The following is a 23,090-nucleotide window of genomic DNA, read 5'->3' on the forward strand; positions in this document are numbered from 1 at the left end:
CAGCACCTGTGGAAGCAGTCAGCAACACACGTCCACATCTCAGAGACCGCCTGCCACTGCACTCTGTCAGAAAACAATCACTCAACAAGCACTTCCTCAGTCATTCCTCAAACTCTGACAGCAGCTCCCCAGAGTTTAGCTGGAGGTTTTTTTTCCTTCCACTTATTTGTTTAGTTTGAGGTACAGTCTGTCAGGGGTCAGCTATGAAGAGCACAACCTTTGAATAGTGTTCAAAATCAGGAATGTGGTGACTGCCAATCCACTGCCGCATATAAATATTTAAAATACCAACACTCTGAAAGGACTGGGCCCTTTTTCTGCCTTACCCCCTTCATCCTCATCCAATTTAAACGCACAGCTTCTCATTCGCACTTGCTCCTGTTTCAGTGACACTCCATTTTATTATGGAAAGAAAATAACTGCTTTATAAATATGAGCGGTGAGAAGTGGGACCTTTTTCTTGTACGGTGACCGAGCACACTCAGGCCCAGTATAGTGCAGCGCGTACCCAGTAATGCTCACAGTCCCTCACCTCCAATGTGTCTGACCGAACATACTCAGGCCCAGTATAGTGCGACGCGTACCCAGTAACACTCACAGTCTCCGACAGTCCCTCACCTCCAATGTGTCTGACCGAGCACACTCAGGCCCAGTGTAGTGCAGCGCGTACCCAGTAATGCTCACAGTCCCTCACCTCCAATGTGTCTGACCGAACATACTCAGGTCCAGTATAGTGCGACGCGTACCCAGTAACACTCACAGTCTCCGACAGTCCCTCACCTCCAATGTGTCTGACCGAGCACACTCAGGCCCAGTATAGTGCAGCGCGTACCCAGTAATGCTCACAGTCCCTCACCTCCAATGTGTCTGACCGAACATACTCAGGCCCAGTATAGTGCGACGCGTACCCAGTAACACTCACAGTCTCCGACAGTCCCTCACCTCCAATGTGTCTGACCGAGCACACTCAGGCCCAGTATAGTGCAGCGCATACCCAGTAATGCTCACAGTCCCTCACCTCCAATGTGTCTGACCGAACATACTCAGGCCCAGTATAGTGCGACGCGTACCCAGTAACACTCACAGTCTCCGACAGTCCCTCACCTCCAATGCGCCTTGACCCCCAAACCCAATTAGGAGCCCTCTTCTGTCTTAGCCTGACCATGTTCTTTATCACGCCAGCTATCCTTAGCACCTCTCTGCTGGGATGGTCATCAATGCTAAAGCAAAGGAGCTTTTCTTACATTACAACAGTGACTACGGTTCAAAAGTACTGAATTGGCCGCGAAGCACTTTAGGACATCCTGAGGTCATAGAAGCTGCTGTATAAAAGCAAATTCTATCTTTACTTTACATAACCCCAGTGTATTGCCTTCACGATCCAGCAGGTAAGTTGAGATCATTGAAAGAAAGGATTTACATTTCTATAGTGTCTTTCACATCCATACGATGTCTCAAAGCAATTACCGCCAATGAAGTACATTTGAAGTGTACTCACTGTCGTTATGTGGGAAACGCGGCAGCTAATTTGCGCATGGCAAGCTTCCACAAACAGCAATGCAATACATGACCAGATAATCTGTTTTAGTGATGTTGGTTGAGGGATAAATATTAGCCAGGACACTGGGGATAACTCCCCTGCTCATCGAATAGTGCCATGGGATCTTTTATGACCATTTAATCAGGAAGACTATGATTTAAATTCTGATTTGAAAGACGATACACCTCTGTCAGACCAGCACTCTCTCAGTATTGGGCTGAAGTCCGGACTCTAAGCACTGATCTAATTACCAAGGGGCCACGTTATGCCCAATTTCTTTCCCCTCACTATAGTTTCCTTCCTGTGCCAGCTTTGCTCAGAGGCATCACTTGTTCCTCTAAGTTTCCTCATGCTTTCAAGCCCCAGTACAGGACATGAGCACATCATTTAGGCTGACACTTGGGAGGAAATTTTAACACACAAAAACGGCTTGGGTTCGGGTTAGATGTTGAAATTTTAAGGGGGCAAAATTGCGCAGCGCCCCAGTTGAGGGGGTAACAGCTGCGGGGTGGGACTCCCTGTGCCAGACACAGATGGCCAGCTAAATTGGGCTTACCGCCCCCGAAAGGAAGTGGAGTGCAAAATCTCCTGTGAATTGGGAGTGGCACTACGCCGGCGAAAAGTCGCTCGCACTCCGTTAGTGCCCCCCAATTTTCCCTCCATAAAATCTGAACTCTGACCCCAACTGGCCCACCTCTGGGTTTAACGGAGGCAGAACAAGGGGCGGGCCCCCAAGAGGTGGGTTGGCAATTTCAATATTTTAACAAGGCTGCCAGCCTCTGATTTGACCTGCTTCCCCAAGTTTCGGGAAACCTGGCAGCTGAAGTGAGGCATGGGTTGTTCGGGGAGAAGGTTAGGTGTCTTTACGGCACGACTTGTGGGGCAGGAGGAGCTGAAGCGCTTTCCCCCCCTGGCCCCTCAGCTTTCCGCCCGCCGTCAGACCCCGCTATACAAAGGCCCCTAAGGTCAGGGATCGGACCCTGGCCTGGGGTCGGAGATTGTACTCACTGGTCCCACAGCCTGAACTGGAACCTTCCCCGCCCAACTGGAAGCCAAGCCTGTCCATCAGGCTGATTTGCAGCAGGGGGGGGGGGGCGCGGTGACCCATCTGGTCCAAAAGACGCACACTGTGGAGATAAAACGCCACCTTCCCCCCCGCCCACGTAGCCTGCCTCTGTTAATATCCAGGCCTTCAGTGGCGTGCTGAGGGAATGTTGCACTGTTGGAGGATTATTTGGATGACACCCTGAATCCAGATGCCCCATATAGCTGGCAGTGGGACACCATGAGGTACAAGGTATCTCGAGCACACGCTGATGATCAAAGGTCAGTAATTCACCCCCCCCACCACCTCCCAATCAACACCATCACAGGGAAGGGGCTTTCCTGCCCTCCTCCCAATCAGCACCATTACAGGAAGGGGCTTTCCTGTCCTCCTCCCAATCAGCACCATCACAGGGAAGGGATTTTCCTGCCCTCCTCCCAATCAGCACCATCACAGGGAAGGGGTTTTCCTGGCTGCTGCTCTCCGGAGGGCTCAATGTTTGTGAGCAGGAGCACAGCTGCACACTCGTTGGCCGCTTGGGTCTTGTTTGCAGCCTCTCTGATGCCAGTGCAATGGCCTACCTGGGGGCAGGAGCTTGCCCAGGCCTTTCCAATGGCCCTGGCCAGGAAATTTGAGAGCACTGCAAATTTCTAGTCTACTTGGTGGAGGCGGCGCGGGTATGGGTGGGGGGGGGGGGGGTGAAGGGAGGGGTGATGAGAGGAACATTTGCTCTGAAAGTCTGCGAACATGCAATTAATTACTGATGGCTAAGATGGAATTCACAACAATGGGATTGACTCCTTCAATAAGATGTGAGGCACAGAAAACCTGAGCAAGAATGATTGTTTTTGGGTCGGACCTCCTCACACAGACACGTATCTCGCAGGTTCTCCCACTCTCACTTCAGCTGACCTGCGACGGGAACCGACGCAAACAGGGTAACAGCCGAAGGTGCGGGCGGGAGGAGGTCGCGTCCCGTGCAAGTTTGTGAGCAGGAGGTAAGTTTTCCGTCTCTAACTTCTGCTAATTGTCCATTCAGCTTACCTTCCCTTAACATAAGAACGAGGAACAGGAGTAGGCCATACGGCCCCTCGAGCCTGCTCCGCCATTCAATAAGATCATGGCTGATCTGATCATGGACTCAGGTCCACTTCCCCACCCGCTCCCCATAACCCCTTATCGTTTAAGAAACTGTCTATCTCGGTCTTAAATTTATTCAATGTCCCAGCTTCCACAGCTCTCTGAGGCAGCAAATTCCACAGATCCATAACCCTATGAGAGAAGAAATTTCTCCTCATCTCTGTTTTAAATGGGCGGCCCCTTATTATAAGATCATGCCCTCTAGCTCTAGTCTCCCCCATCAGTGGAAACATCCTCTCTCCATCCACCTTGTCAAGCCCCCTCATTATCTTATACGTTTCGATAAGATCACCTCTCATTCTTCTGAATTCCAATGAGTAGAGACCCAACCTACTCAACCTTTCCTCATAAGTCAACCCCCTCATCCCTGGAATCAACCTTGTGAACCTTCTCTGAACTGTCTCCAAAGCAAGTATATCCTTTCGTAGATATGGAAACCAAAACTGCACGCAGTATTCCAGGTGTGACCTCATCAAAACCCTGTATAGCCGTAGCAAGGCTTCCCTGCTTTATACTCCATCCCCTTTGCAATAAAGGCCAAGATTCCATTGGCCTTCCTGATCATTGCTGTATCTGCATGCTATCCTTTTGTGTTTCATGCACAAGTACTCCCAGATCCTGCTATACTGCAGCACTTTGCAATATTTCTCCATTTAAATAATAACTTGCTCTTTGATTTTTTTTCTGCCAAAGTGCATGACCTCACACTTTCCAGCATTATACTCCATCTGCCAAATTTTTGCCCACGCAAAACCTACAGCTCTCTCATCACTAACTAAAGAATATCTACAATCCATCACAGCATCTTTGGATTGCTCACCTCCCTCCCTCCCCCTCCTCTCCCCCCTTCCTCCCCCCTCCTCCTCCACCCTGAGAAGGTAAGTTTTCATCGCCCTTTTTATTCCAGAAAGTCGGCGCACCTTAGGCCCATAATCTTATACATTTCGATAAGATCACCTCTCATTCTTCTGAATTCCAATGAGTAGAGGCCCAACCTACTCAACCTTTCCTCATAAGTCAACCCCCTCATCTCCGGAATCAACCTTGTGAATGGCCTACTCGTGCTCCTAATTCTTATGCTTTAGCTACAACTTACAATTGAAAGTTGTGGAACATTGACATCTTTAAATACCGAATGTGCAAAGGACTTTTTGGAGAGAAAAAGCACTGAAACAATTCTTTACAGAGCGGTAAGAGCATGGAACTCGCTGCCACATGGAGAGGTTGAAGCAGTGAGTACCAACACATTTAAGGGGCGGCTACATGTGCTGATGAGGGAGAAAAGAATCGAGGGAGACGGGAGTAGGGTGAAAGAGGTTATTAGAGTGGGGGGAGGCTTAGGTGGAATATAAAAATTGGCAGAGAGCAGTTGGGCGAACGGCCTGTGACTGTACTGTGGATTTGCTGTCATTCTGTGCCACTATCCCTTTAAGTGATTCTTCATTACGCATGGAGTCACTCTTACAGCCATAGGAGATTGGCAGGCTGAGAACACAGAGCCAGGACTGTTCTAGGAACACGAGTCGGCCATTCAGCACCTCGAGCCTGCTCTGCCATTTAGGTGCTGAGCTCCACCTCAAACTCCATTTACCCACCTTTGTTCCATATCTCGAGATAGTCTTAACCAACAAACTCCATCCATCTCCATCTTGAAAGCACCAATTGCCCCCTCGCACCCACAGGGGATGATAAATGGTGGGTAAAGCACACGTGCTCCGATTTGCCATCATTTAGAATGAGTGTAAATATTGGCACTCTCTCGGATCGAGCAGCAAATCATGCATGGCAGTTTTCCCAATGGGACGAGGCAGGACCAAGCATGGCCCTGGTTTCCGTTGTTCATCCCATTGAGAGCACAAAACAGGTGCCCAGAATTGAGAGAACTGAACACAAAAACCCCCTGGAAGACAAGGACTGCATCTAAAGCTATAGATTACAACATGGTACTAAACCAGCCCTTGCTGACAGGGACAGTGGGTCCCACACTGAAACTCAGCAGTTGTAGTGGGCATTCGGTTAGGCTGTAGAAACCTGTGTGATAACACCAGCGGCAGGTCCGGGCCATATGAGGAGTGGAGGTGCGGGGGCCCGGGAACAGCATGGAGGCATACCGCTTCAGGGAGCAGCGCGAGCTGGTGCAGGAGGGCGACGGCAGCGAAGAGTGACGTCATCAAGGTCCAGGTCGGTGATTGGAGCATGGGCAGATACAGCAGGAGCGGCGAGATACTGAGGAGGGATGTGATCGGGGCCCAGGTGAGGCGTGAGTTCGGGGCCCAGGAGAGGCGAGGGCTCAGGGGCAGCACGGGCCAGCCAACACTGCGACATGTGTGCGCACTAGGTCCGTGCAGCAGAGCTGGTTTCCAGTCGTCTTGGGTAATCTTTCCTACTGGACCAAGAGCTAGCTCTGTCAAACCCGTGTGGTGGCTGGTGTGCAACGGCCACCTCATGTCAAAAAAATCCACGCACAGGCATCTTCCACCCTTCAGGATATAGTTCAGGATCCGCAATATTAGCTCCGTCATTGAAACATCTGTGAACTCATCCTTTTTTGGCGTGGAAGCAAGTCATCCTCGTTTTGAGGGACTGCCTATGATGATGAGGCTGTAGAAAGGGTGGACGTCTATTCAATGCTCCGCTCTCCAGAAGAGACCGGGAAATGATGACGGGGCGATAAAATCCAACACTTACCAGCAAGTTGAAGCAGCAAGGTTCTGAGCGCTGAGATAAAACGGACATCACTGGAATTCCAACAAGCACTAACACACAAAGCAAAATGTTCGAATGCGTCCATCAACGAGTGGTGCAGGGCAACACCAGAGGTACTTCATATCATTGTCCGACTACGCCTCTCTTCTCAACCGCCAGCAAGATCAGCGGGTCAATCGCTCGTACCGCTTGCAAGGAATCACATCCTTTCTGTACAGTCAATTAAAACAGTTAATAAGGAGTCAGCTCACCAAGGTCTGCTGGCCACAAGCACAGACCTTGTGTATTTTGCATGATAAATACCTACTTCCCCCTTTGTACAAGTGCAGCTGGCTCGAGACTGGCCAGCGTTCAGAGTCATTGCTATCAAAACACAGACATAGTTGCAGAAAATGCAAGCAAAGAATGATTACATCTCATCATCTTCAATATGAAGATATAAAGGATTTGGAATCCATCTTAGCGAATGGGCAGTCTCTTGGCACCGACGTCTCAACAACATCACTCAGGAAAAAAAAAATGAATCTAACAAACATCAAAGAATATCACAGCATGTTCTTTGGGAGAATGGGATGTTCATTTGATTTCAGTTTCATAGGCCCTGACTTCATGAAGGGACAGAGTTTTTGTTTCTTTTAAAAAAAGGATTATCCAGTTAGCTCTTGAATCTGTATTGTTTTTAGGACAGGAATGCATGGTTTTCGAATAGGCTGAGGATCAGTCTGGTCGACAGTAACAAAGTGTTTCCTTCATAAGAATGGTCTGAGCCCATGAGAAATAGTCTGTGTCTTTGTTTTGCTTTCCTCCAGTGCTGGTTAGACATGTCCCATGATCCCCCGCTGTCATGCCAGAGCTGAAGCGGATTGGCTGATCTGTCCTCTCATTGACTGAATGCTGTTCAGAATTTTCTTCTGGTGGCCAGCCAAAGTGACCCCTATCCTCAGCAGATCCCTGCAGGGAATACAAACAATCATTTATTGAAAATAACACCAGTGCAACGTGGCCAGAAAATTATTTATTTCCCTGGTTAGCTTTTCTTTAACACTTGTGTGTGTGTGTGTGTGTGTGTGCCTGTGTGGTGTGTGTGTGTGCCTGTGTGGTGTGTGCAGGTGTGAGTGTGTGTGTGTGTGGAGAGTGTCCGTGTGTGAGAGTGTGTCAGTGTAAGAGTGTGTGAGAGTGTGTGTGAGTGTGTGTGTGTGTGTGTGTATGCCTGTGTGGTGTGTGCCTGTGTGTGTGTGTGTGTGAGTGTATGTGTGTGAGAGTGTGCGTGTGTGAGAGTGTGCGTGTGTGCGTGTGTGAGAGTGTGAGAGTGTGTGTGTGTGTGTGTGTGAGTGTATGTGTGAGTGCGTGCATGTGAGAGTGTGTGTGCGTGCGTGTGTGAGTGAGTGAGTGTGTGTATGTGTGAGTGAGTGTGTGTGTATGAGTGAGTGAGTGAGTAAGTGAGTGTGTGTATGTGAGTGAGTGAGTGAGTGAGTGAGTGAGTGAGTGTGTGTGTGTATGTGTGAGTGTGTGTGGTGTGTGAGAGTGAGTGAGTGAGTGAGTGAGTGAGTGTGTGTGTATGTGTGAGTGTGTGTGTGTGTATGTGTGAGTGAGTGTGTATGTATGTGTGAGTGTGTGTGTGTATGTGTGAGTGAGTGTGTATGTGTGAGTGAGTATGTGTGTATGTGAGTGAGTGAGTGAGTGAGTGAGTGAGTGTGTGTGTGTGTGTGTGTGAGAGTGTGTGGCTTTATTTACACGCACCAGCAAAATAAATGTTATCTGTAAATTTTCTGAACCCTTCGCTCCCATTCCGAGAAAGCTGCCTAAAAATAAACTCATCCAACTAGATCGTTCCCGCGTGAAGCCTTGACAGTAAGTTATTAGACTGCCATGAAGAAGGAGGGGCGTGGAGGAAGGAGGGGTGGGGAGGGAGGAGGGAGTGGGGAGGGGTTGAGGAGGGAGGAGGTGTTGGGGAGGGAGGAGGGGGTGGGGAGGGAGGAGGGAGTGGGAAAGGAGGAGAGGTTGATGAGGGAGGAGGGGGTGAGGAGGGGTTGGGGAGGGAGGAGGGGTTGATGAGGGAGGAGGGGTTGGGGAGGGAGGAGGGGTTGATGAGGGAGGAGGGGGTGGGGAGGGAGGAGGGTGTTGGGAGGGGTTGGGGTGGGAGGAGGTGTTGGGGAGAGAGGAGGGGGTTGGGAGGGGTTGGGGAGGGAGAAGGTGTTGGGGAGGGAAGAGGGGTTGGGGAGGGAGGAGGAGGTGGGGAGGGAGGCGGTGTTAGGGAGGTGGTGTTGGGGAGGGAAGAGGGGTTGGTGAGGGAGGAGGAGGTGGGGAGGGGTTGGGGAGGGAGGCGGTGTTAGGGAGGAGGGGGTGGGGAGGGAGGAGGGTGTTGGGAGGGGTTGGTGTGGGAGGAGGTGTTGGGGAGGGAGGAGGGGGTTGGGAGGGGTTGGGGAGGGAGAAGGTGTTGGGGAGGGAAGAGGGGTTGGGGAGGGAGGAGGAGGTGGGGAGGGGTTGGGGAGGGAGGCGGTGTTAGGGAGGTGGTGTTGGGGAGGGAGGAGGGGGTGTGGAGTGGTGGGGAGGGAGGAGATGATTGGGAGGAAGGAGTGATGGTGATGCCAGCCCAGGCTAGGCCCGACCCCAGACTTGGCCTCACTCAATGCCGAGCCGTGCGCAGACCTGGGAATTCAAAACGCCGAGGTGAAGGAAGGGGGCGGTAATCACGGCAACACAAGAATGTGCTCAAACAGATGCTTGATATTGGTTTTACTTTATAAAATACTGAGCAGAGATGAAACTGAAGAACGGAATTCAATGGGGAAGTGTGAACTAAAAGAACGAGAAGATATAGATTCAGCCATTATACATCGCTCCTGATTTCAATTGAAGTTTTCATGACTGCACTTTGATTCAACGTCTGGTCAGTGAGTATCAGCGGGCTATGCATCTGTGGGAAGCGTCACAGCCGAGCACAATGGTGTCCTCACCCTGTGAAGGCGAGTGTGTTGTGTTCAGGAGAGGGAACCCTCGCTAATTTTACTGCTGCCACAAACTCGCTAACTCAGCACTGACCAGGGTTGGTCCCTGGCACCTTCCCCGTCTGTCTGGATCATTACATAGACCTCTTGTAAAACTGACTTCAGAGGCCTTTGTGTGACAGCGCCAAACTTTGGTAATCCTACATGCCAGCCACTGCTCCTCAATGGCAAGCAAGGACTCAGTGAGAGAGGTTGAGGTCAGGGTTGGTTTCAGAGGTAGTAAGATGCCATGACGGGAAGGTGTAGTTTCGGTATTCCGGCAGGGATGAGCCCAAACCCATCTTTCCCTGTGATACTCACTCAGAAGTCATCTGCGTGCTCAGCTGGAGTGAGGTGAATCCGGAGTTGAGGAAATTCTCTCTGTACTGACCCATCTTGATGGCACTGAGCCAATCTTCAACTGAGGTAAAGGCAGTGAAGTCAGGAATGCTGCGATCCAACAGGGGTTGTGAAGGCCTGCGTCATCAGCAAACAACAAAAATAACGTCAGTGCCCCACAGCACAGATAAACAGTCGCCTCAACATTCTCTCTCAATCATCAGCAAAAGCTCAGATCAGATTTAATTACTCCTCTAACCTCTCTTATACCACGCCCACCCCCACCTGTCTCTCTCTCCTATATACACACAACCCAAGATGGCCACAAACTGTCAGCGTGGCTCAGTGGGTAGCACTTTTACCCCTGAGTCAGAAGGTCATGGGTTCAAGCCACCCTGTCTTCAGAGACTTGAGCACTTGATAGCATAGTGCAATACCGAGGGAGTGTGCACTGCTAGCGGTACCGGGGCAGGAATTCACTAGCGCAAGGAAGCTGATGCACCTATGGTTTTTTTTGTGTGTATCACCATAGGCAGTCCCTCGGAATCGAGAAAGACTTGCTTCCACTCTTAGCATGAGTTCTTAGGTGGCTGAACAGTCCAATACAGAAATTACAGTCTCTGTCACAGGTCGTTGAAGGAAAGTATGGGTGGGACTGGTTTGCCGCACGCTCCTTCCGCTGCCTGTGCTTGGTTTCTGCATGCTCTCGGTGATGAGACTCGAGGTGCTCAGCGCCCTCCCGGATGCACCTCCTCCACTTAGGGCGGCCTTTGGCCAGGGACTCTCAGGTGTCGGTGGGGATGTTGCATTTTATCAAGTAGGCTTTGAGTGTGTACTTGAAACGTTTCCTCTGCCCACCTGGGGCTCGCTTGCCGTGTAGGAGTCCCGAGTAGAGCGCTTGCTTTGGGAGTCTCATGTCTGACATGTGAACAATGTGGCCTGCCCAACGGAGCTGATCAAGTGAGGTCAGTGCTTCAATGCTGGGGATGTTGGTCTTCAAAGATTTTTATGTGTACTTACCGCACGGATCCATGGTGAAATCAGAAGATCGATTTTCAGGACTTTGAAATTTTGTTAAAGTCTGACCGGAAGTGGGTCATAGTGGGGTCGGGAGATGGACAGGGAGCCAGGCTGAGGGGCTGAATATAAGTCGGACCGCGACTCCGCTGCTGTCACTCAGCGATGGAGTGGTGGTGATATCACAGTGTATGTGCGTCACCACGCTCTCTCCCCTCCATTATAAGGGAGAGAATCCGTATTGTAGATCGATAGCCACTGGGTCACCAGGGAGGGTTTCGGCCGGGCCAGTGGCCTGGCACCCAACAGGGGGTGTGTGCCAGGCTGCCCGTTGGCGGCCCGGTCGAAACCATGGGCACTATCTTGCGGCCGATCGGGAAGTCAGCCGACAAAAATAAAGACGTGGTGGCCGCGGCAGTGGGCCCTCCCCTTGAAGGACTGCCATGCTGCCGGGCCGCACTCAATGCGAAGATGGTGCATCGACAGAGCAACCTGCTGGGGGCACCAATTTATCGAGCTGAATTTCGGTCGGTGCATTTTTGAGCTGAGGGGGAGCGGGGGTGAGGAGGAGGGGCTGTGATGGGGGAGGGGGGCGGTGAGGGATGTTGAGGGGGAGAGACGGTGAGGGAGAGGGACGGTGAGTGGGGTGAGGGGGAGGGACGGTGAGGGGGAGGGGCAGTGAGGGGGGCGTTGAGGGGGAGGGGCGGTGAGGGGGTGAGCGGGAGGGGGGTGAGGGGGAGGGGCGTTGAGGGGAAGGGGCGGTGAGGGGGAGGGGCGGTGAGGGGGAGGGACGGTGAGGGGGAGGGGCATTGAGGGGGAGGGGCGTTGAGGGGAAGGGGTGGTGAGGGGGAGGGGCGGTGAGGGGGAGGGACGGTGAGGGGGAGGGGCAGTGAGGGGGGGCGTTGAGGGCGAGGGGCGGTGAGGGGGAGCGGCGGTGAGGGGGAGCGGCGGTGTGGGACGGTGAGGGGGAGGGGCGGTGAGGGACAGTGAGGGGGAGGGGCGGTGAGGGACAGTGAGGAGGAGGGGCATTGAGGGGGAGGGGCGGTGAGGGACAGTGAGGGGGGAGGGGCGGTGAGGGACAGTGAGGGGGAGGGGCGGTGAGGGGGAGCGGCTTCCGGTGATCATCAGCATCGGGGCGGAATCAGGCCACGGGATTCCGCCGCATGGCCGCCGCAAATTGGCGGTTACGTGTCTTACTGAGACTCTGAATTTCGGGCCCGCCGGGTTTAGATTAGGTGTTAAGCTCAGGCCCTGTGTGATGGTTGAGGTTGGCACTAATTAAAGAGACCAGGAGCTGCAGTGGCCAATATGTACCCTGAGGCCAACACATGAAGATTTCCTGGACATGTATCTCACTGCTGTCTGTGAGACTGTGGGCAAATTGGCGGCTCCATTTGTCTATAAAATAACAGTAACTACATTTCAAAAATAACTAATTGGCTGCGAAGCACTTTGGGATGTCCCGAGGACGTGAAAGGTTATATATAAATAAAAGTTTGTTCTTTCTGTCATTCATTCTCCAGAAGATGAGGCAGTCCGGCCACGGATGTCTCTACAGGTACTTTCCAAGGTCATTCCTCAAATAAGTTTGAATTAATCAGCCTTGGCCTCAGGAGTTTTTCAAACAAAAAGACCTTGGAGCACACATGAACTTTTTGATGATTTATAAAAGTCAGACAGTCTGCAGACAGGAGTTGAAGAGTCTGAACATCACTTGGTTCCAGTTACAAGGCATGAGCTGCCCTGGTTCTCGTTACTGTTATTAGATTATGGGTTTCAATGAATGAATGGGGGTTTTGTTTCTAAAGGAAAGTTGCAGTGTAATGATACACCACCTTGGGCCCGAGAAAGAATTCATCCTGTTTTCATGAGAGGACAAAATGACCCCAGGCCCTTTTTAATCGACTTTTGTATTGTAGGACAGCGATGACTGGGGCTGGGAAGTCTGCAGTATTAGGGGGAAAAACCATGACTATAAATATCCATAATCAGAGGCTATGTGACGTTAAACTGCCTCTGGTTTCCTGTGGCTTAGCTATTTGTTGTTCTATCCTGTCTCAATTGTTTTGATAGTTTGATAGGAAAATAAAAGTCCAAACCTTCTGCACCTCATTAAAATGCGCTGGAAAGGAAATTTGAATTTACCTATTCTGATATTGGTTTTGTAGGGCTGGAGGAGAAGGATACAGAGATGGGAAGGGGTAAGGCCATGGATAGATTTTAACACAAGGGAATGGAAATTTTAAATTTGATGCACACACCATACTGGGGTGCTCCATGCAGTTCGTCAAAGGCTGAGCTCTCCAACCGGTTAAACCTGCAACAATCCGAGTCAGTTGGCAGAATCTGGCGTACAGGACTACTCCCGCTGGCTCCCTCCAACTTCATTTATGATTCTCTCTGCCCTTCTTCCTGCCTTATAGCGGGCAATATGTCTCACAGAAACACAGCTCCGATAATTACTGGGGTGGGATTTCCAAGCTGGGAGAGGAGTTCTGGAGGTTTCCCCCAATGCCGAGGAGTTTTAACTCAATGGCGTGCATTATTTTGTGGGTAGGTGCCCTGGCCGGAAGCCAGGCTGATTGATGGGCTTGGCTCCCTGTTGCGCGGGGAACATTGCGGAAGAGGTCGCAGCCCAGGATCAGGTGGGATTCCCGCTGCTCGGAGTAGGGATAACCGGGGTGGGATTTGGGTATAGCGTGGGAGAGGGACGGGAGATTATGGCGAGGTGGTCGGAGACAGATCGGGGGTCACTGATCGCAGAGGGGAGGCCGAACACAGACGGGGGAAGCAGGTTAACTTGAGGAAGCAGGGGTAAGCACGAATGCTCCTCCTGGCACACACGCAGTATTGGCAAAGTACTTACCGAAGGAGGTGAGACATACAACACAGCAGCACGCTTCAATTGGAAGAAGGCCAGAGAGGATGATCAAAGAAGGAGAAGCGAGCCATCGAGAGCGGTCTTCCTGTATACCAGATTTTGCAAACTGAATCTCATTTAGACTTGAATGTAGAGGGTATGATTAAGAAGTTTGTAGATGATACTAAAATTGACTGTGTGGTTGATAATGAAGAAGAAAGCTGTAGACTGCAGGAAGATATCAATGAACTTGTCAGGTGGGCAGAACAGTGGCAAATGGAATTCAATCCGGAGAAGTGTGGGAGAGTTAATAAGGAAAGGGAATACACATTAAATGGTAGGTCACTGAGCAGTGTAGAGCAACAAAGGGACCATGGAGTGCAGATCCACAAATCCCTGAAGGTAGCAGGCCAGGTAGATAAGGTGGTTAAGAAGACTTGCCTTTATTGGCCGAGGCACAGAATATAAGAGCAGGGAGGTTATGCTTGAACTGTATAAAACTGGTTAGGCCACAGCTGGAGTACTGCGTGCAGTTCTGGTCACCACATTACAGGAAGGATGTGAGTGCATGAGAGAGGGTGCAGAGGAGATTTACAAGCATGTTGCCGGAAATGGAGCATTTTAACGATGAGGAAAGATTGGATAGGCTGTGGTTGTTTTGTTTGAAACAGAGGAGGCTGAGGGGAGACTTGATTGAGGGTGTATAAAATTATGAGGGACCTAGATAGAGTCGCGAGGAAGGACCTATTTCCCTTAGCAGAGGGGTCAATAGATTTAAAGTAATTGTTGGAAGGTTTAGAGAGGATTTGAGTGGAAATGTCTTCACCCAGAGGATGGTGGGGGTCTGGAACTCACTGCCTGAAAGGGTGGTGGAGGCAGAAACCCTCACCACATTTAAAAAGTACCTGGATGTACACTTGAGGTGCCGTAACCTACAGGGCTACGTACCAAGAGCTGGAAAGTGGGATTAGGCTGGGTAGCTCTCGGTCGGCCGGCACGGACACGATGGGCCGCCCACTTCCGTGCTGTAAATTTTGATGATTCTGTGATTTCCTGAATCCTGGGAAACCCAGCCCGCATTAAAGCAAGAAGAGAGATAAAATCCGAGCCACATAACCTCATTAAAGTATTTAAATCAGCAACGTACCTCCTGGGGGCAGGTTGGCTGCCTGCACTCCGCCCCGCCCCCGTTAAAACCGGGAGTGGGTGTGCTCGAGGCGGGGTGGGGTCGGGTTTGAGAATGTTCAAATTTCAACATCCCAAACACACACCGCGGTATTTGGGGGTTAAATTTCCCCTCATTGTGTGATCCAAAGCTCGGTCAAAAAGGGGATTTTAAAGAAGGTCTTAAAGGAGGAGGGGGAAGTGGAGAGGCTTGACACGGACATACGTGAGAAAGGAACAGAGGGATATTGGGGGTGTGGGGGGGGCGGGAAACGGTGTGGGAAGAGACCATTAGAATGTGAGGAGGCTCATATGGTGTATAAACACTAACATAGGCCACTTGGGCCACGGGCCTGTTTCGGACCTGTAGATTCTCGGTGACTCTGTGTAATATACAGCATAGTAGAGTGTCACAGAGTTTAAAAAGAAAGAACTTGCATTATACAACACATTTCATGATCTCAATAAATCCCAAAGGGCTTTACAGTCAATTCAGCACTTTAGGGGTGTGGTCACTGCTGGAATGTGGGAAATACGGCAGACTCATGGTCTACAGGGCTGTAGTAATACCCGGCCTCCTGTATGGATCTGAGGCATGGACGATGTATAGAAGGCACCTCAAGACCCTGCAAATCCCCTGGGAGGATAGGCATACCAACATCAGTGTCCTCGACCAGGCTAACATCCCCAGTATTGAAGCACTGACCACACTCGATCAGCTTCGCTGGGCAGGCCACATAGTTCACATGCCAGATGTGAGATTCAAATGCTTTATGCGGAGCTCCTTCATGGTAAACGAGCCAAAGGAGGACAACGGGAACGTTATAAGGACACCCTCAAAGCCTCCCTGGTAAAGTGCAACATCACCACGGACATCTGAGAGACCCTGGCCGCAGACCGCCCGAGATGGAGAAAGTACATCCGGGAGGGCGTTGAGCTCTTCGAGTCTCAGCGCAAAGAGCATGAAGAGGTCAGGCGTAGGCAGCGGAAGGAGCACGCGGAAAACCAGCCCCACCGACAGCTTCCCTCGACGAATGTCTGTCCCACCTGTAACAGGGTCTGTGGCTCTTGTATCGGACTATTCAGCTATCAAAGAACTCACTTTGGGAGTGGAAGCAAGTCTTCCTCGATTCAGAGGGACTGCCTATGATGATGATTTTGCATACAACAACCTCCCACACAAACAGCAATGTGATGATGACCAGATAATCTGTTCGCGATAAATATTGGCCAGGACACCGGGGTAAACACCCCTGGTCTTCTTTGAATAGAGCCATGGGATCTTTTACATCCACCTGGAAGTGCAGACAGAACCTCACTTTGACGTCTCACCCAAAAGATGGCACCCCCGATAATGCAACACTCCCTCTGTAGTGCACTGGAGTGTCAGCTGGGATTATGGGCTCAAGTGTCTGGAGCAAGACTTGAACCCACAACCTTCAGATTCCAAGGTGAGAGTGCTACCAACTGATCCATGGCTGGTACTCTTTTCCATGCAAATGTGGGTGTGAAACTACATCACGTGCTGTATCAGAGAGCTTACAGAGAGCTTGATATTCTGGGGTCTCTGCTCTCTCCCCCACACTGCCCCCAGGTGTGATCTACCCACTTTGCACCTTCACTCCCCATAGGAAGTACAGGTTTGCCCCTCCCCCACCCCCTCAGGCCTCTTTTAGAGCATTCCGAGGCCGGCTGTTTAGCTCAGCCGGCCTAGAGCCCTAAGACAGGTGTGCAACGCCTCCCTTAGCTGACGAATATTGCAAACTGTTTCCGAGCACAAACGTTACCGCCCCGCTGCCATTGAGCAGAGATGAACAGAACTGAAAATCCAGCCCCATATCTCTTAGTCTCTTCATACACAACAGTGCGTACTTCACGCGGTCTTTATATGCCCTTCTGCCTTACATGTGGAAAATTACAGGACATTTCCTCACTACAAGTGCGAACCAAGTGTCTTGGGGTAGAATTTCCTCGTTACCACCTGGGCGATGCGCAGGGAGGGAAATCTGCGGTAAAGTTGAGAATCTACCCCCTGGCAGGAGTCAGCCTAAAACCTCGCGCACAGTGCCATTGCCAGGGACCCCAGGCCATTTGAGGATTTGACTATAAGAGGCGGAATAAACCGGGCGAGAATGCGACGATGACCGGACACGCGACTGAGAAGACAATAGAAGCCTACACTGCGGTGATGGTGGCCATGGTCTTGAGGCTGGCAGGATTGCGAATCATTTTGTCTAAAGTGTTGACGTTCTGGGCGAACTTGGGCCTGGAATTGCGATCTTTCTGCCAGCAGTCTAGCATGAGCTGGTGCAGGGTGGCTGGGCAGTCCATGGGCGGCGGGAGGCGATAATCCTGCTCAATAGCGTTGATGACCTGAAAGTACAGAAATATACATAAAGAAACAGCGGATTATGAAGTAGTTTACAAACAAATAGCACAGGTATTGAGTTTTCTTCACATTAACGTTTGGTAAAAAGAATCTATCAGGTGGAATTATCCCAGTGACTCCTCACTGATGTTACCTATCACTAGAAAGGAAAGCACATCATAGAATCATAGAAGTTTACAGCACGGAAGGAGGCCATTTCGGCCCATCGTGTTCGTGCCGGCCGAACAAGAGCTACCCAGCCTAATTCCACTTTCCAGCTCTAGGTCTGCAGCCCTGTTACAGCACTTTACGTACACATCCAAGTATTTTTTAAATGTGGTGAGAGCGTGAAGAGGTCAAGCGCAGGCAGCAGAAGGAGCGTGCAGCAAACCAGTCCCACCTACCCCTTCCCTCGACGAATGTCTGTCCCACCTGTGACAGGGTCTCTGGATCTCGTATTGGACTGTTTAGCCACCAAAGAACTCACTTCAGCAGTGGAAACAAGTCTTCCTCGATTTCGAGGGACTGCCTATGATGATGATGGAATGGATTCACAGATAGAGCAGGGTGGGTAAGCTATAATATGCCAAATGGACGTGCTCATCCATATAGGTCTGGTGTAGGGAAACAAAATGTGATCAATCAGGAAGTTACAGATAGCTGATGGGGAGCCAGGGTTTGAATACAGATTGCAGCAGAAGGGGTGACTGAAGGAGCTAAGGAGTTGCTGGAGAAGAATGAATTGGAGTAGGAGATAGTGTGAAAATTTTGATTTGAACAATGGCCGTATATCCTCTCCGTCACTAAGACTGCCTACTTTTACCTCTATAATATTTCATATCCGCCCCGGCCTCAGCCTATATGAATCCCTCATCCATACCTTTATTATCTCCAGACTCGATTATTCCAAAGCTCTTCTGACCAACCTCCCATCTTCCACCCTCTATAACCTTCAGCTGATCCAAGGTTCTGCTGCCCGTATCCTAATTCATACCAAGTCCCATTCACCCATCACCCATGCTCGCTGATCTACATTGGCTCCCGGTCCCTGAACGCCTCAATTTTAAAATTCTAATTCTTGTTTTCAAATCCTTCCATGGCCCTCGCCCCTCCCTATCTCTGTAATCTCCTCCAGCCCTACACCCCTCTGAGATATCTGTGCTCCTTCAATTCTGCCCTCTTGCGCATCCCCGATTTCCATCGCTCAATCATCGGCGGCCGTGCCTTCAGCTGCCTGGACCCCAAGCTCTGGAATTCCCTCTCTAAACCTCTCTGCCTCTCTATCTCTCTCTCCTCCTTTAAGTCGCTCCTTAAAACCAACCTCTTTGGCCAAGCATTTGGTCACCTGTCCTAATATCTCCTTAAGTGGTTCAGCTTTCTTGTTTGATAACGCTGCTGTGAAGCGCTTTGGGATTTTTTACTATATTAAAGGCGCTAAATGAATGCAAATTGTTATTGTATAGCGAGGTGGAAGAGCATGCATAACGGAGCTTAGGAAGAACAAGAGTGGAAAGATTAAAACAGTTAACATCTGTGTATAAAATTTCTTTGAGTGCAATTTTACCACTGTCATGACTCCATTTATATGTTAAAATAGCATACACAAGGATAATACACAGGCAACTCTCGATTATCCGTACACGGATCCAACGGGAAGCCGTTGTAACGGGATTTAAAATTCTGTTGCTAACAAGTGAAAAGACAGCTCCAAATAATTTGGAAAAATCTCCTTCCAAACACTGTGCTCATTTGTATTTGCTCATTCTCTCTCTCTCACACTCGCACACACTCTCTCTCACTCAATGTAAAAATCACCCTCCTCTGCCCTTCCTTTGCTGTGTGTGTGTGTGTGCGTGTGTGTGTGTGTGTGTGTGTGTGTGCGTGTGTGTGTGTGTGTGTGTGTGTGTGTGTGCGTGTGTGTGTGTGTGTGTGTGTGCGTGTGTGTGTGTGTGTGTGCGTGTGTGTGTGTGTGTGTGTGTGCGTGTGTGTGTGTGTGTGTGCGTGCGTGTGTGTGTGCGTGTGTGTGTGCGTGTGTGTGTGTGTGTGCGTGTGTGTGTGTGTGTGTGTGTGTGTGTGTGTGTGCGTGTGTGTGTGTGTGTGTGTGTGTGCGTGTGTGTGCGTGTGTGTGTGCGTGTGTGTGTGCGTGTGTGTGTGTGTGTGTGTGTGTGTGTGTGCTGCTGCAGCCGCTGTCTCTCGCGACCACTGCTGACGTTGGGAACGGGGGCAGAGCCGGCACCAGGTTCCAGGCTCAGAACCTGTACATACATGCTGGTAATGTCCATCTTTTGTTACTGTTTGTAGCTGATTGTATTGATTCATTAAAGTTTTAACTTATAAATGTAGACTCACCCTAACGGAAAAATCGTTTACCCGGAATAGCCCAATCCCCGAGGGACCCGGATAATCGAGAGTTGCCTGTACAAATGTTTTAACTGGAGGAAATTAAACACACCGACGCTGGGTTGCGTTGAGTGGTAAATTTCTGAAAAAGCAGGTGAATTAATACAAGACGGAGAACTGGCTTTAATTCTTGTCAAACGCCACTGTCCATTGACCTTAAACAGCAACTGTACTGAGCCTTAATGTCCTTGTGTTTTTCCCTGTTGATTAAAACCCAAGTACTTGTTTGAGGGATAGATCCTTCTAGCGTGGATGGGGGAGTGAGGCTGATTTCCATATTCACTCAAAGCTTCTGATCTCTCGGGTTGTCAGATTCAATAATTCCTTCTCACCAGCCCTCCTGAGGCCCTCATCAAAACCAAGTGTTGAAACAAAAATAAATGTTCAGAAAAAGTGAAGTAACCTATTAATGCTCGGAATAATTATTTTTAAGCTGATTATTGCTAAGCAGCAGAGTTGGTGAATGACTCTTGAGGGGGGCGAAGTTATTCAAAGATTTTATATACATTTGACCTACTGTGCCTTCAAACCAAACGTGATTGACTAACAACAGGAGTACTGTGAATTTAACATTTGAACTACATTAAGACTCGCTGGCTGATAGATGTCAAAAATACTTTCCAGCTGAAAATAACTGCTTTTATTTTTCTGTCAGACACAGACATTGTGTTGTGTGTTAAACAGCTCTAGTGCAGAGCATTTAGCACCGACTGACTGCCAGGGATGTCATAATGTATATCATCTGAAATGATTTAATTCTAATGTGCCAATCGAGGGGTAAAACACAAGACTGGATGGTAATGATTACCACAAGCTGGGGATGTGTAGATACTGGGTTCAGAGATCTGACCAATCTGAAATTGATTCTTCCATAGATATTCAATTAGATTAGAGCGAGGCCTTTCGGAGGGGGAGGGGGATCAGGAAGCACTTTCTCCCAAAAGGCTGTGGATGCCGAAGACCCATTGGAGTTTTCAAGACAGAGACCGATAGATTTTTGTGAGGTAAGGATATGAAGGAATGTGGACTAATGGGTAAATGGAATTGAAGTGCAGATCATCCATGGTCTAACTCAATGGTGAAGCAAGCTGGAGGGATTCAGATTATTTCCCCTCATCAACAACAACTTGCATTTATATAGCACCTTTAACGTAGTGAAACGTCCCAAGGCGCTTCACAGGAGTATTATGCAATAAAAATTTGGCACTGAGCCGCATAAGTAGAAGTTAGCGCAGGTGACCAAAAGCTTGGTCAAAGAGGTAAGTTTTAAGGAGCGTCTTGAAGGAGGAAAGAGAGGTAGAGAGGCGGAGAGGTTTAGGGAGGGAGTTGCAGAGCTTAGGGCCTAGGCAACTGAAGGCAGGACCACCAATGGTTGAGCGATTACAATCAGGGATGCTCAGGAGGGCAGAATTAGAGGAGCATAGACATCTCAGGGGGTTATGGATCCATTCTTGATTCCCCCACCAAAGGAAATAGATTCTCCATATCTATCCATCGAATCCTTTTAATGTTTTCATTATCTTAATCAGATCAGCCATCAATTTTCTACACTGATGAGAATATACTTTTATGCAACCTGTTCTCATAATTTAACCCCCGAAGCCCTGGTGTAATTCTGGTGAACCTGTGCTGCAGGCTCTCTGTGGCCATTATATCCATCCTGAGGTGTGGTGCCCAGAACTGAACACAGCACTCCAGATGGGGTCTGACAACATCTGTACAACTAAAGTACGGAGCCCAGACGAGGCGAGGGCCCAGGGGCAGCACGGGCCAGCCCACACTGCGATATGTGTGCGCACTAGGTCTGTGCGGCAGAGCAGGTCTCCAGTTGTCTTGGTTAACCCTTTCCACTGGACCAAGACCTAGCTCTGTCAAGCCCGTGTGGTGGCTGGTGTGCAATGGCCACCACACGTTGAAAAAATCCACACACAGGCATCTTCCACCCTTCAGTTGGAGTTCAGGAGTGGAACATCGGGTGCTTCATTGAAACATCTGTGAACGCTCGTGGAAGCAAGTCACCCCCGCTCGAGGGACCGCCTATGGTGACAACTGAAGTATAACTTAATAATCCAACCCTTTTGTAATAAAGGCCAACATTCCTTTAGCCATTTTGTATCTATCCACAATGCTTCCTTTAATCTATTTTTGGCCCCTTTAAGGGGCTGCGCGGCCTATCCAAAATACCAGGCATGCGCGTTCTTTCCTATTTAAAAGTCGGTGAGCCAGCTGCGCGGGAGCTGCAGAGCGTTGAGTGGCTACACGGAACTCAAGGGGGGCATTGCCCACCCACTTTGCTTTAAATGATTTGTGTACTTGGGACTCCTCTGCAGCTCCACAGTTCCTTGTTTCTCAACATTGAGAAAATATCTTTCTTAGGCCTTTCTTAGGCATCAACAGCTGAAAGTTACAGCTCAAAGTCTCGGACAACCCACTGGGCGCCAGCATCTGTCGGAGACGCAGGCACTGCAGGCAGGATCCACAGCCTCGGAGTTGCCAAGGTGCGATGCGACCCACAACATCTGCTTGAAATCTGAGGAGCTCACATAGCAAAAAGCTAATAGCTAATCAAAGCTCATTAGCTACTAATCAATTTGTTATTATTCACAGCAGCACCACTGTGCTGATCAAGACAAAGAGATTACTTCAATCCCAGTTATCTCATGCACTCTCAAAAAAAAACAAAGGACACCAATTAAAGGGGAATAAAATATGAATATAGTTATGGAGAATATTGCCACAAAATCACGTGCACTGTTTACGTGGGCATACAATTCACACTACACTCTCTCGTGAAGTAGGATTCACGATAGAATTCACGGGGGATATTAACCTTACCTGCCCAGCGGAGAACGGGCTTGCAGTTAAATACTGATTTTAACTTGCTCTTCTGAGCAGGTGACGTACATGTGGGGTCATAGAAACATAGAAATATAGAAAATAGGTGCAGGAGTAGGCCATTCGGCCCTTCGAGCCTGCACCGCCATTCAATAAGATCATGGCTGATCATTCCTTCAGTACCCCTTTCCTGCTTTCTCTCCATACCCCTTGATCCCCTTAACCATAAAGGCCATATCTAACTCCCTCTTGAATATATCCAATGAACTGGCAACAACAACTCTCTGCGGCAGGGAATTCCACAGGTCAACAACTCTCTGAGTGAAGAAGTTTCTCCTTATCTCAGCCCTAAATGGCCTACCCCTTATCCTTAGACTATGTCCCCTGGTTCTGGACTTCCCCAACATCGAGAACATTCTTCCCGCATCTAACCTGTCCAGTCCAGTCAGAATCTTATATGTTTCTATGAGATCCCCTCTCAGCCTTCTAAACGCCAGTGAATAAAGGCCCAGGTGATCCAGTCTTTCCTCATATGACAGCCCAGCCATCCCTGGAATCAGTCTGGTGAACCTTCGCTGCACTCCCTGAATAGCAAGAACGTCCTTCCTCAGACTAGGAGACCAAAACTGAACACAATATTCCAGGTGAGGCCTCACTAAGGCCCTGTACAACTGCAGTAAGACCTCCCT

The 23,090-nt window shown here is 49.7% G+C and overlaps 1 protein-coding gene across 1 annotated transcript in view; it reads right to left on the bottom strand.

Annotated features, from left to right (window-relative positions):
- Positions 1-23,090, bottom strand: part of LOC139265786 (ephrin type-B receptor 1) — a 605,412-nt gene that overhangs the window by 10,519 nt on the left and 571,803 nt on the right. Inside the window, exons 14-16 of the mRNA XM_070883211.1 lie at positions 16,978-17,171; positions 9,740-9,895; positions 6,414-7,382 (exon numbers count right to left, since the gene is read on the bottom strand). Of these exons, the coding sequence (XP_070739312.1) occupies positions 7,274-7,382; positions 9,740-9,895; positions 16,978-17,171 (459 nt within the window). The 3' untranslated portion in view covers positions 6,414-7,273. The remainder of the gene's footprint in view (positions 1-6,413; positions 7,383-9,739; positions 9,896-16,977; positions 17,172-23,090) is intronic.

The sequence above is a fragment of the Pristiophorus japonicus genome, chromosome 6 (assembly GCF_044704955.1).
Source record: "Pristiophorus japonicus isolate sPriJap1 chromosome 6, sPriJap1.hap1, whole genome shotgun sequence".
NCBI classification, from domain to species: domain Eukaryota; kingdom Metazoa; phylum Chordata; class Chondrichthyes; family Pristiophoridae; genus Pristiophorus; species Pristiophorus japonicus.